The 13583-nt window shown below is 55.2% G+C and overlaps 1 protein-coding gene across 1 annotated transcript; it reads right to left on the bottom strand.

Annotated features, from left to right (window-relative positions):
• Nucleotides 1-256: 256 nt before the first annotated feature.
• On the bottom strand, nt 257-5419 carry CLEC3B (C-type lectin domain family 3 member B). Its single transcript, XM_075555565.1, has 3 exons — nt 5103-5419; nt 3965-4063; nt 257-722 (listed from the first exon to the last, which is right to left on the bottom strand). Exons 1-3 carry the CDS (start codon nt 5209-5211, stop codon nt 322-324), a joined length of 609 nt encoding a protein of 202 aa, XP_075411680.1. The 5' UTR covers nt 5212-5419; the 3' UTR covers nt 257-321.
• Between the last annotated feature and the right edge of the window lie 8164 nt (nt 5420-13583).

Consider the following 13583-nt stretch of genomic DNA (forward strand, 5'->3'; position numbering starts at 1 on the left):
GTAAAAGACTGGGTTTCTACTTCTGTGAATGGTTACAGTATTGGAAACGCACAGGTTTTGCCAATTTGCCACAGGTCTGGCGTGATGGGAGCCAAAATTCTAAACGGGGGGGTCGGGGGGAAGGCGGCAGGTCTGAGTCCTGTCCCTCCTCCCCGCCATCCCCCCCCTCTGGCCCCCCAGGGCTTTGGGGCTGGGCTCCCAGAAATCTCCTCCCAGCCCACCAGGGACCCAGCACCGAGCGCAGCCGAGACACGCCCCCCAAAGCTGCTGAAGCTTTATTGGCCAAAGAAGCGCCGCACCCGCCCCGTGCCCCGTGCGCAGCTACACGATGCCGAACTGGCAGATGTAGGGCAACTGGTCGCGGCAGCGCTGGTCGAACCACTTGCCCGCTGCAGCGCCCGACAGCACGGCGCAATTCTCGGCCTTGCCGCCGTCCGGCTGCGCGGTGATCTCAGTCTCCCAGTTCTTGTAGGAGATGCGAGCTCCCGTCATGTCCACCCAGGAGCCCTCGGCCGCCATGTCGTTGAGGCCCAGCCAGATCTGCGCCTCGGCGCCCACGCTCTGGCGCAGGTACTCGTACAGGGCGTCGTTCTCGGGGCCCGTCTGCGGGGTGCCCAAGGTGCCTCCGCGTGAGATGCAGTCCTCGCTGGCCTCGTGGAAGCTCTTGGCCTGGGAGAAGGCCAGGAAGCACTTCATGTGCACCTTGATGCCCTTCAGGCAGACTGGGGGCACGAGGAGAGGAGAGGGCCGTCACTGAAGCGTCGCCAGGTTCCCAAGCCCATCCTAGGCCACCCCTTCCGCACAGGCATGAGGGGTCCCAATCATCCATGCTCTACTGGAGGCTTTGCTTATGGGGGGTCCCCAGAGGCAGAGCGTGACCCCAAAATCCTGCGAAGATGTCAGCGCCCTCCTCTGCGGGGACCCGCTGCCCCCACATTGGGCCCTCCAGAATGTGAGGGATGTGATGGTGTACAGCAGGGGGAGGGGGCGCATTTGTGCCCATGGCAGAGCTAATCAGGCGCCCGTGTTCCTGCGTGGCAGCTCTCCCTATGCCCAAGCCTGTATTGTCTTCCTCCTCCTCCCTGGTTCCCCCTAATAACACCTGAGCCGACCCCTGCCACACACCTCCCTAAGGTAGGCCACCTGAGGAGCAAAGGAGATGATGGGGTGTCAGAGCGAAGACCACAGGCCAGGCCCCCGGGACCCAGGTCTGACTAACAGACGGAGCTGGAGAGTCCCTGTGCGGGGCGATGTCTGTTCGACAGGGCTCTGGGGGACAGGACATAGAGACTGAAGCTCCTCCGACATAAGGATGGTGGGAAGAGAGGGGGTGGGGGAGCAGGCTGCAGGTAGGACCTGCTCTTTCAGGTGTGAACGTCCTGTGGTGCCTAAAACTTGTATCTGAACCTGGCACATTTGGATAGGAAAAGAGAACATGCTTTGATTTAAACCAGCGGTTCTCAACCTGAGGGTTGGCGACCCCTTTGGGGATTGAACGACCCTTTCATAGGGGTCGCCTGATTCATAATAGTAGCAAAATTCACAGTTATGAAGTAGCAACAAAAATAATTTTACGGCTGGGAGGTCACCACAACATGAGGAACTGTATGAAAGGGTCACAGCATTAGGAAAGTTGAGAACCACTGATTTAAACTATTTCTTAGCTTGATTTATAAGCAGAGGGTGCAGACAGCTTGGTATATCTTTGATGGACCCTGCAAATGTGAGGGGCGGGCTTGCACCCCATCCCATGCACCCACTCATTCATTCACTTGCTCACTTTAATTCCATGCACTCACTCATTCACTAGCTCACTGTAATTCCACATACTAACTCATTCACTCGCTCACTTTAATTCCACGCGTCGCTCAACAAGATCGGAATCAGGCAACATCACCATGTCCCCAGGAGCACCCCAGAGCCCTGGAACCTGATGGAAACTTTGGGTGGCCTCCAGGGTACAGTCCCTGTCCTTGGCTGCAAACTGGAAAGCCTGGGATTGAAGTCCTCCTAGCAGCCCCCCAGAAGAGCCAGCCTCCTGGCCACAGTGATTTGCTTCCATTTGCATTGAAACCCTTAGGGGGTGCAGTTCTATTCTGACACACACGGGGCGCCCAGGCGTCAGAATCGGCTCCAGGTCAACTGGTTTCCTTGGAGCAGGTGGAAGGGAGCTAGGCTGAAGCAAGCTGAAAATTGAACTGGGTTAGTTAGCTGTTTGCTGCTCAGGCAATCCCGGCTCACCGGGCAATATAGAACTGCCTGCACCGGCAGTCTGCCACACCCTTCTCCCTCAGAGGAGGTGGGGAGGCAGGGCAGGCAGGGCGGGGCTGGAACCACAGGCCTTTGGCCTGGCTACTGGCTCACCTGGGCTCCTTTGAAATACACTGCTATGGAGATGTTCTGATTACTAAAGACCACTACCTACCAAAGTTGCTTGCTACGGGGGGATGGCTGCCTCCTCTTGCTCCCATACAGCAGCTGGTGGGTTTGAACCACTAACTCTAGCAACCCCCACACTACCAGGGCTCCTGGAGTTGGGGTTTGGGGGAGTACGTATCTCTTCTGAGAATGTAACACTGAGGTGTGGGGGGCTGTGGGGGGGGAGCCATGGCTCAGAGGTTCTCCAGGAGGGTGGAGACCTGAGTCTGTGAATGCTGAGAGAATACAAATTGCCCTAGGGGTAAGATCTTGGACTGAAGGAGGTTCCTGAGGATGAGAGAGGGGAGGGGAAGGCCAGGTGCAGGAGAGCCCTGTGCTGTGAGCAGGGGGATGTTTGCAGACTCCAAGGAGGTTCCCTGGTGGCATCTTGAGAGGCTGCAGAGCAGACCACGGCCAGCCAGGCCCCCAGCTCCAGGCAGGGGCCTGGGGCCTGGGGCTGATCCTGGAGGAAGGAGCAGTCCATGCCCAGGCCTGTGAGAGTGTAAGCTCTGATTGATACCCCTGCGTCCTCCATGGAATGAAGGGCTGGGGTGGGGGGGGGGCTCTAGGGAGCAGGGTCTGAGGTGAGCAGAGAATGGAGGAGGCAGGAAAGGACCCTGGTGGAGAGGGGCTGGCCCCGGCCGCACAGTGCGTGGCATGCTGACTGTTCAGGGAAGACCAGGAGTTCAAGCTTACTAGCTGCTTCTTGGGAGAAGGGTGAGGCTGTCTGTGCTCATGAAGAGTTCGCCTCAGAGCCCTGTGGGGGCAGTTCTGCTCTGTCGTACAGGGTTACAGTGAGTCAGCATTGACCCTGAGACAGTGGGTTTGAGTGAGTCTTGGCCAAGAGGGGAAGGAGAGCTGCCCGGGTGTCATCCTCGCAGAGCTGGGCAGGTGGGGCGCCTCTCTGGGCTCCAGGCTCCATGCCCTGTGCTTTTTTCCAGCCTCAGTGGACCACTTTGTGCAGAACCAGGAAGGCCCAGGGCCAGTAGTCCAAGCACCCAGCCCAACACCACGACACCAGACAGGACTGGCTCCCTGCCTTCCTCCCATCCTTCCTTGCAGCCTGCTTGGCTCTCACCAGGAGGATGAACATCTCTTTGTCTCAGTTTCCCTGTATGTAATGCTAAATTCCCCCTCATCATCACTATGAAACAAAGCTGCCTATACCTGGGCTGTAGCTATGATGGGGCCTCCAGGGCTGCAGAGCGGGCCAGAAGGAGAGTGCCCTCTGGGGGCTTCATTTGGGGAGATCTCAGGGGCCAAGTTTCTGGGTTAGGGTGTGTGTACTGGAACTTCACCAAAGATCCTTTTGTCCACTTGGAACATTGCCAATTTTCCACCCGTGTGGCCAGAGACCCCACAGCACACACCTGGGTAGGTTTTGAAGACCCATGTCAGGGAACCTGCCTTCCTGAGAGGAAGCAGACTGGGAAGGGGACTCCCTTGATCTGGTGCCTGGCCTCCACGGCTGGCCTGAGCCCTCGCTGATGTTCTCCGGGCAAGGAGGGCCCTGCGCCCACCTCCAGCCCCCAGGCCCCACACTCACCTGTCTGCAGGGCCTGCTGCTCTTTCAACAGCGCCACCTCCTGGGCCAGGCTGTCCAGCCGGTTCTTGAGCTCCTCCAATATCTTGGGGACCACCCCATCTAGGGTGATATCAGAGAGAGGTGAGGACAATCACAAACCAAGGAGGGAGGCAAGACAATAACCAGTCCCTGGCCAGTGGGCAAAGGTCGCATTCACAGAGGCGGCTCAGTGAGGGTGTCCTTTCTCCCCCTTCTGTTCCCTGCGCTCACTTGACCACGTGTCTAATCCCTACCCTGATGCCCTGGGAGCCTGAGCCACGCATCATCACCGTGGCATGTTGTTAATGTTGTCCCAAGACAGACAGGGTGACCTCACTACAGGCGGGGCTGCAAGGGCAGCATCCTGCCAGCAGTCAGGGCAACCCAAGGACACCCTACGGACCCTAGAGGCATCAGAGGGTGAGCAGAGCTGTTTGAGGGGGGGGGCAGTGGTTATTAGTTTTAAATCTGAACCTGCTTCTCTCGTCTCAGCTCTTTGATACGCTATAGATTTGATAGCTGGGGCCATTCTCAGAACATGGGGTTGCCAATCTGCATAACCCTTTACTTCTCTAAGGAGCCTTGGGGCTGTCGCGGTTTGGCTTTGGGCAGCAAACCGCCAAGGTCCACAGTTTGAAGCCACCATCCTCTGATAGGGAGAAAGACAAGGCTTTCTGCTCCCATAAAGATTTACGGAAACCTACAGGGGCAGTTCTACCCTGTCTGATGGGGTCTCTCTGAGAGAGAGCATTAGAGTTTTAGTTCCTTATTTTCTATGCATCAAGCGTAGGCTTTGACACATTTTGCATCATGCACTCCTCACAACAAATGAGACTGCCGATTCTAAAGTGCAGCCCGGCCAGTGCTCCCCCACATGGCCCAGCTGTTTAGATGGTCTCTGAGGTTCATTCTGATTTTACTAACCCTCCCCCACACCGAACCCGCAGTCTATAGAGTCCCCTCACCCCCCACCCACCCCCTCGGGCCCCAGGGAGGCTTTTGCTCAGGTTCTAAGATGGGACCAGGAGAGGGATGTGAGGAAAGAGCCTGCGAAACAAGCCCCGCAGGATGGCAGTGGCAGGCTCCTTGGACATGGGGAGGCTCCGGGGCCCCTCCTTACCTTTCTTGCCACCTGCGGCCTTCTTGGTCTTGGGAGTTGGGGGCTCAGCAGTGGCCTGGGGCAGAAGGGATGCGAGGCAAAGGAGCAGATAGGCCCCCCAGAGCTCCATGCTGCTGCTGCTGCTGCTGCGGGCTGCTTCTGGCTGCAGTGGCCCTGTCCGTCATGGAAGATCGGGGGCGGGCTTAGTGTGAAGGTCAGGGCCGAGAGGGAGGACCCCTGTCCAAAAAATCCTCCCAGGCCTGGCTGCCAGTGGCCAAAAGGGAAGGGGAGGGGGAAGTATGAAGAAGGAAAGAGGGCAAGGAGCCACCGGCTCGCTGCCCAGAAAACACCCAAAGGACCTCCCCACCCAGCCCAGCCAGCTGCCCGGCCCTGCCTCCTGGAAGGGGTCCTTCTTCTCTGGGGTCCTGGAGAGGCCTGCTGACTGCCCTGCCCCTGCTGAGGGCAGGCTTTGGGTTACACCCACCCTCTGCTCATGGGCAGGGGGGCCCTTTCTCCGGCCGCTGGAGGGAAATGCTGTTGCTACCCTCATTTACCATTGGGAAACTGAAGCATAGCCAGGCTGAGGGGTTTGCCTAGCTTCCCAGGCCCCCAAGAGGCAGTCGCAGTATCTCAACCCTCACTGGGATGACCCCAGAGTTTCCAGACCACTGACCGACCCCCTCTGCCAGCTGACTGCCACGGGGTTCCAAAGGGTCCCCATGATTGTGGTGGGTCTGCTTCTGTGTGCTCGGTGCTTAGTCATTGAAAACCACAAGGAGTCCTTCCATGGACCTTCTCGGCCATCCTGCCCTGAAACCACCTTGAGGTGGGCACCACAGAGGAGGTGGCTACAGAGGCCCCACAGTGTTGTCAAGGATTGGGGTGGGGGCAGGGCCCCCAGGGAGCAGAGTGCCAGAGTCCAGCAAGGGAGCAAGTGCCCTCTCAAGGGGAGTGCGATAGTTAAAGATTACTGTGCCAGCCTGACTGATAAACACATGCAGGGTTAATTGAAGGGCAGAGAGATAAATGGCTCGGTAAACCTCGCCTCTTGAGTCTCTTGCTTTCTGATGGTCAGACCAGGGTGTGGCTGCTTTAGCCAGTTCCCTGCTTCAGCTGGCAAGGCTCACTTCCAGCGAGACATCCCTGAGGAGAAGCCACATGGACCTACCCTGATGCAGCCCTGGGTGCTGGAGCACCCGTGTGGAGACCCCTGCCAGTGCTGAGATGCTTACACACTCACTGATTCAGCTTTCCTCCTGCAGTCAGCATCATTGTGTCTGTTTTGTGAGATGAAGGAAGACTTTGTAGATTGGTGTCAGACATATGGGCTAATGTTGGACTTATGGGCTTGGACAGTGTTGGATTGGGATGTTTTCTTAATGTATACTTACCCTTTAAATAAAACTCTCTCTTGGAAACAGATTACAAGGATCTACATATAACCTCCTCCCTGGGGGATGGAAAACAGAAAAGTGGGTGAAGGGAGACATCATATAGTGTAAGATATGACAAAATAATAATAATTTATAAATTATCAAGGGTTCATGATGGAGTGGGGAGTGGGGAGGGAGTGGATAAAATAAGCAGTTGATACCAAGGGCTCAAATATAAAGCAAATGTTTTGAGAATAATGATAGCAACAAATGAGCTTGACACAATGGGCGTATGGATTATAATGAGTTGTATGAGCCCCCAATAAAATGATTTTTTTAAATCTTTATAAACAAACAAAAAAGAAAATGTTTTGGGGGCTTTCTGCTGTCGCAGAGGGAACTACACAGCAACCTGTTTTTCAGTCTGTCTTCTTCATCTGCATTTCAGTTTTCTCCCTGCCTTTCCACAGCTTGAGATTTCTTTTTACCGCTTATTAATACTCGAGTGTCTGGATATACCACAGTTAGTCCATCCACTAACTGAATGAAGAGCATCTTGGTTGCCTCCTATTTGAGGCAGTAACAAAATAACAAATAGTATGTGTTATATATGTTTTCAGCTCCTTTGGGTAAGTATCTCTGGTGCGATTGCTGGATAGAATGTTAAGCTACGTGTAACTTTGTAACAAACTGTCAGACTGCATTCCAAAGTAGCTGGACCCTTCCGCATTCCCATCTCTGGTAGTTCCGTCAGTTTGTGTCCGGTGGAGCATACAGAAAAGTGTAGGGGTGCTATTCAACCTGTCAACAAGGTCACTGATGGTGGCCTTCCCCTAAGGAGGGTCCTTGGATCTCCCCCTCTCTCTGCCTTCATTTTCCTTCTGGAAATGCTTCTTGAAGATGCTTCCACTGCCATTGGACCGACCAGCCTGTGATCTCCCTGCTTCATTGCATGTGGCTGCCTGAGACTGAAGAGGGACTTACGGACTCGTATCGTCTTCCGGACTTGAGTGGGACTGGCTGGGCTGTCAGCTTGATATCTAAGGACTCTTGATATAAAGCTCTCTCGTGCACACAGAGGCGCATCTCTGCCTTCGTTTCTCTGGTCAACCGGTCCAACACGCCATGTGCAGTAACGAACAAGAGTTGCTCTTGCGCCACATCCTCGCCAGCGCTGCGATGCTTAATGCGCTCAGCTACCACCTGACTGAAGGAGGGGGGCAGGTCGAGCCCACTCAGGAGCCTCGGAACACAGGCCTGGCACTCAGCTCCTGAGACCCGGGGGAGCAGTTCTGCTTCACGCGGCCGGGCACCATGACTCATACGGCGAGTGGTACTGGCTGTGGGTGGGCAGTGGTTCCTCATTGTTCTGATTGGCAATTCCTGGAGCATGATGGCTCGTCCACGTATCTTCTCCTAGCCTTTCTGAACGGGAGGACCGGTCTTGGGTGGCCTTCCTGGTGTCACTGCCCTTGGGGTGCTGCAGCTCTCACAACCGGCCACCTCTTAGAGACCTGCCTGTGGCCCAGGGCCTGTGCCGAACGCACGCTCGCCTCTTGACGGAGCCACACAAGCCATGGGCTCTGTGGAGCAGCCAGGCTGCCAAGGCTGAGCTTATGACCATGAAAGGCCCCGGTGCCCGTCTCCCACCAGTCATCTCAGGCCAGGCTAGGCCCACCATGGTGGTCAACCGCAGTGAATCCCCTCATGGCCTGGGTGGAGCCCTAGTGCTTACATCACTGAGCATTACAGGTGCCCTAGCCCTGAGCTGAGGAGCCCTGGTGGTAGAGTGGTTCTGAGCTGGGCTGCTAGCTAAGAGGTCAGCTCTTCGAAACCACCAGCTGCTCCTTGGGAGAAAGATGGGGTTCTCGACTCCCAGAAAGAGTTAATAGTCTCGGAAACTCACAGGGGCAGTTCTGCCCTGTCCTAGAGGGTCCCTATGAGTCAACCTGGACAGGTAGTGAGTAGCCATAACCCGAGGAACTTGGGTGGTGCAGAGGTGACATTGGGCTGCTACCTGCAAGGTCAGCTGTTCAAAACCACCAGCTGCCCCTCAGCACAAAGAGGAGGCTGTTGACTCCCACAGAGAGCCACAGTCTCAGCAACCCACAGAGGCAGCTCTGCCCTGTCCTGCGGAAATCAACTTGACGACCTTCGATAGGTCCACAGACAGGAAGCAGGCTGATCCTGGCCACGGGTGATCTAGACTCACGCTGACGGGTGGCCCTCTCGGGTTGATGTCTGCTTGCTCAGACACCACCCTCCAGGCATCTTCTCACGCCAATGTCCCCTCATGTAGAGTGATCTCAAACAGACAAAGCCTAGATGGGGGGATGAGGACACACAAGTCTGAAGGCACATTTAAATTTCTCACCGGCTTTCCCTGCCTTTTCCCACCAGAGCTGTTGGCAGCTGGATTACACAAAACAAGCTCTGGCCAGCCCACCCAGGCCAGCCTGGACAACACGAAACCTCCTGGCCGAAAACATGACGTGTCCCCCACACCCACTTCTCACCCTGCACACATGTTTCCTGTTAGCTCCACTGGCCCACGGTCAACAGAAACACGGCTTGGCCTAATGGAAGGTCAGAACTTTCCACATCCCCTGCTATGTCCCGGGATGCAAGTGCAGGATGCAAATCTCCAAGGATATTCTTAAGGGCTGGCCTGGCCTGTCGTCCAACATCAGATAGACCAGCCTGCCCCTGGCCTTCAAAGTGCTTCTCGAGCAAAGACATTTGTCCCTTTTCCACGTTGTCGCCTTGGTCCTGTGGTTTACTGCACACATGACAGCTGCCTCTGTGCACGTAGCCCTAGAGAAATGGCCTCACACGACGCAGCCTCAGGCTGGCTCTTGTTGGACGCACTTTGTTTTGTCCTAAGAGGTTGGCAGCGTGGACTTTGGAGAGAGAACTTGATTCCTGAATTCCACACCGGCACCGGGACCTGGTACTGGTGGTGTTTGAGGCATGTTCTTAAAACGCTAGACAACCCCCTTCCCTCTGTAAACTGGGGCCATAATCCTGGCCCTGCCCACACGGTGAGATTCTGTACAAGCCAGCTCAGCGACCTGCCAAAATCAGAGAGTGCACCCTGGGGGGGGGGGGTGCTGCTGGCCTCTCCCCGCCCCTTTGTCCCTTCCTTGCAGTGGGGAGGGTAGGACTGGGCTGCTTCGACATTGGGAGAGGCTTGTCTGGGCCTGGGCGGCCCAGCTTTGCACCTTCCACTGATGCCTTCAGTCAGGACAGCTCACACCAGGAGACATCGGAAGCAGAATTAGATCCCACTCTGGACTAAATTGTGCCCCTCACCCCCTGCCAAAGAAAAACACCCTGTTGAAATCTTAAGCACGAGTCTTTGGAGAAGTGATTACATGAAGAGGTGGGGTTCAGGTCCAATAAAACATCCTTATAAGAAGTGACCAGAGGAGGAGCCTGCACGAACATACAGGTCTGTGCCAGGCAGCCTTGGAGGTCAGGCTTGGAGTGATGTGTCCACAAGCAAAGGACTGCAGAGTGGAATGCTGGCAACACTGGAAACTTGGGGAAAGGCAAGGAATGAATTCTCCCTGGGACCATGAGAGAGAGAGAGAGGGCTCACTGACGTTTTCATGACTTTTGGCCTCCACCTTGCACCTCCCAAACACCAAATAGCATGACCCTCAAGTCCATTCCAACTCACAGTGACCCTGCATGGGGTTTCTGGACAGTCGATCTTTATGGGAGTTGCTAGCCTCATCTTTCTCACAAGGAGCAACTGGTGGGTTTGAGCTGCCAACCTCTATCCCACTGCACCTCCACCCAGTTGATAGCAGCTCTGTAAAACTCATACAGCCCTTTATGAGTTTATGAGGCTTTTATGAGGGAGACCAAAGGCGATGTCAGTCCACCTGACTGACGTAGGGCCTCCCCATGCACGGTGTTTACAAATGGAATGCTAGCAGTGCGCTTGGGGATCCTGAAGTCCCCAAGTTGTCTCACTGGCCCTGCACAGCTTGGCCAAAAGCGCTGCTGGTGTCCTTTTCCCTAGCGCCAGACGGCCTCAAGTCATTGTTGACCCCATGCGGTGGTTACAGAGCTGTGCTCTGCAGGCTCTTCTGAGATGCCTATGGGCGCATCCATCAGACAAGCCTCTGGGGCACAGCTGAGTGTGTTAACTGTGGGCACGCCCCACGATGGGGGTTAGCAGTGAACAGCTCCAAAACAGCTGCTCCTGTAGAGTTACGTTCTTTTAAAGGTGATTTAACCATGGTGTGGGGGCCTAAAATTGATATGGTAACGATCATATAATTCTCCTCAGTATGACTGATGAAACTATTGAATTGTATGATATGTAAAGTACGTGCCAATAAAACTTATTTAAAAAAAGATCATAGACAAGGGGGAACACAAAAGGAGTTAGTCTCAGAAACCCACAGGGGGCGGTTGTACCCTGTCTATAGGGTGGGTCAGAATCAATGACGATGAGGACAGTGACCTTGGGGGCTGTTTTTTTATATCTAAGCCTGAGCTGTGGCCTATGCCCACAATCTGCAAACATCCCCGTCGAGAAGCTCCTCACGTAGCTCTGAACGATTTGGTAGTCTGGTTTCAGAAGCATGTGCTCGGCGTCTCATGGTTGCGGCATGAAGGTGGTCAGCCACAAACCACTATATCCGACTGTAGCCAGTCTGAAGCCTCCCCGTGGTGGTCACGTGCCTCCCTGAGCTGTGTCTCTGATGGGTGGTCCCGTGCACTCGCTGTCACTGCCTATAGGTCCACCCTCCTCCTGGCTGGCCCCCGACCATCCCACCTTACTCCTGTCAGGCCCATCCACACTTCTCTAGCCAAGAAACTGCCTGTTCCTCAGGCACTGTGGCATCTCCTTGCTGAGCCTCTTCTCCCTTCAGGCTGAGGTGAGGGCCATTCAGAGGCAGCCTGAGGCTGGGGGACACGTGGAACCACCGGGTGCTCTGCTGTCCTCTGGCCCCTGGGGGTCTAATGCAGCCCCTCTGCCAACAGCCACACACCAGGCCCGGGCATGTCCTCGCCCATGGGGCCAGGCAGGAGGAGAGGCAGTGGTCACAGAAGAATCCGGGCCACCTGTTTCTTACTTGTGCCCGCGGACCAGCTCAGGCTGCATCCCAAATGTACCTCTCTCAGCCAACCTCGGATTTCTGCTGCCCTCCTTCACCCCATGACTGGGCGGGCCAGACAACGGCCAGTTCATCGTGGGCAGCTCCAGTTACTGGCAGGCCCAGGGCCAGGCACCCAGTCTCTCCGGGGATCCTGGAGCAGGCCAAACTCGCTCACTGAGCAAGGGAGGATTTGTCTGTGGTTTCTCAAGTGAGGCCTTGTTCCCAGATCCTAGAGGTCTGGGCTGCAGCTTTCCTGTTAGGCTGGAGGGAGACTCTGCCACCCTTTATCCACCGAGAGACTGAGTTTCCCTGGGCCCAGTGAGCATGGGCCAGGGAGGGGCAGGGGGGAGCCCTGCAGTCCCCACAGTGACATGCAGTGCCGAGGCGAGAATAGAACGTCCTTCCCTGGCTGCCTGCACAGACAGTGAGCTCCGCTGTGGAGCCTTCCTGTGGCTGGGATCTGGCCCCGTCAACATACTTCACTCAGCACGGCAGGTGAACTCAGGGATACCTCTTTCATTGGTGAGGAGAAGGCAGGGAGGGGTCCTCGGTCACCCCTAGCTAGCTGTCACGGAAGCTGGAAAATGAAATGGTCTCTGTGTGGATAGTCTCTGTGTCGGTGCAGACCTCTCTGATCCTCCAGGCCAGCAAACAGTCTTGGGTGGGAGGAGAGACCATTTCCGATGTTGGTCTTTCTCGTCATGGTGGTTCTTATTCCACTTATGTAGCATATGATACCAAAATATGTGTGTGGCAAGCAGACACTCAAGGACAGAGAAACCATATCAAGACCCACTAAATTTACTGGGAGTCAGACTTGGTCCAGAATCCCTCGATACCCCAGCCTCCTGAAGATTCCCTTTCAACTGGAGGATCTTGATGGCATTTCAGGGCCCTTTGTATCAGGAGCCCTGGCACCATAGTGGTTGTGTTGGGCTGCTATCTACAAGGTTGACAGTTCAAAGTCACCAGCTGTGCTGTGGGAGAAAGATGAGTCTGTGAAGAGTTAGTCTCGGAAACCCACAGGGGCGGTTCTACCCTGTCCCACAGCCTCGCTGAGTTGGCATCGAGTTGATGGCAGTGAAAGCCATGATCTGTGGGGAATGAAGGTGAGGGGCATGGCCTCCAGGAAAAGATGGCCGCCCTTTTAGCTAGGGGGTCGAGGCTGCTTCTATATATGCCGGAGGGGCTTCAGTGGGATATGAAGACCCATGACTTTGCCTTTAGCCCAAAGTTACAACGTTCTCAAGAGAAGCTTGCTCCACCTCCAGTCTCCAGGGCAGCTGTCTTTGGTACCCAAGTCAAATCCTGCAGGGCCTGGATGGCAGCTGCAGGTCCGTCTCCTTAAAGGCATCATCCTGATTTTCAGCTCAAGTTGCCAGTTGCCGTGTGTTTTAGAACAGGCTTCCTATAGTGGTTTGTATGCCAGCCAACTCCAGTCCTTATCACTACTGCTCTGCTGTTTGTGTGGTGGTGCTTCTACCGCACAACCCGGAGCCTCATCTCAGCCCACCTCGGGCGAGACTGGGTAGCGATGAGACTATCAGATGCCTTGGGTTTCCAGCTCTATTGTTATATAATCTGGTGTCGATCTGGGACTTGAGAGGATTGAGTGAAGGGGTAGTTTAGTCTGTCAGTCTTAGCCAATGAGGTCTCCGTGTGGGATTCTCCTGAGGATTCTGGGAAGTCCTGTCTTCCTCCCTGGAGGCAGGAGACTCTCTGATTACTCCCTGAGAGACTCTCTACTGACGAGACACATGGCAGTACTCTGATAGACCCCATGCCCTGGGAACTGGAAGAGCCACAGAGAGACCCTTGCCATCACTGAGATGCTTCTACTGCCACTGGATCCAAAGACTTTCCACCCACTGGCCTGTGAGCTTCCTGCAGTTGGCGTCATTGCATGTGCTGCATGAGTCTGAAGAGGAATTCATAGATTGCTATCAAACATATGGGTTAATGTCGGATTTATGGGCTGGGACTGGACTGGGTTGGGATGATTTTTTTTTCTT

The sequence above is a fragment of the Tenrec ecaudatus genome, chromosome 8, assembly GCF_050624435.1.
Source record: "Tenrec ecaudatus isolate mTenEca1 chromosome 8, mTenEca1.hap1, whole genome shotgun sequence".
NCBI lineage: Eukaryota > Metazoa > Chordata > Mammalia > Afrosoricida > Tenrecidae > Tenrec > Tenrec ecaudatus.

What these genes read in the sequence shown, in the direction of transcription:
- CLEC3B (XM_075555565.1), bottom strand. Translation starts at nt 5,211, where the DNA reads ATGGAGCTCTGGGGGGCCTATCTGCTCCTTTGCCTCGCATCCCTTCTG. An exon ending in GGCCGCAGGTGGCAAGAAAG is followed by an intron (nt 4,064 to 5,102) that starts GTAAGGAGGGGC and finishes ATATCACCCTAG; the next exon opens with ATGGGGTGGTCCCCAAGATA. An exon ending in GCAGCAGGCCCTGCAGACAG is followed by an intron (nt 723 to 3,964) that starts GTGAGTGTGGGG and finishes TCGTGCCCCCAG; the next exon opens with TCTGCCTGAAGGGCATCAAG.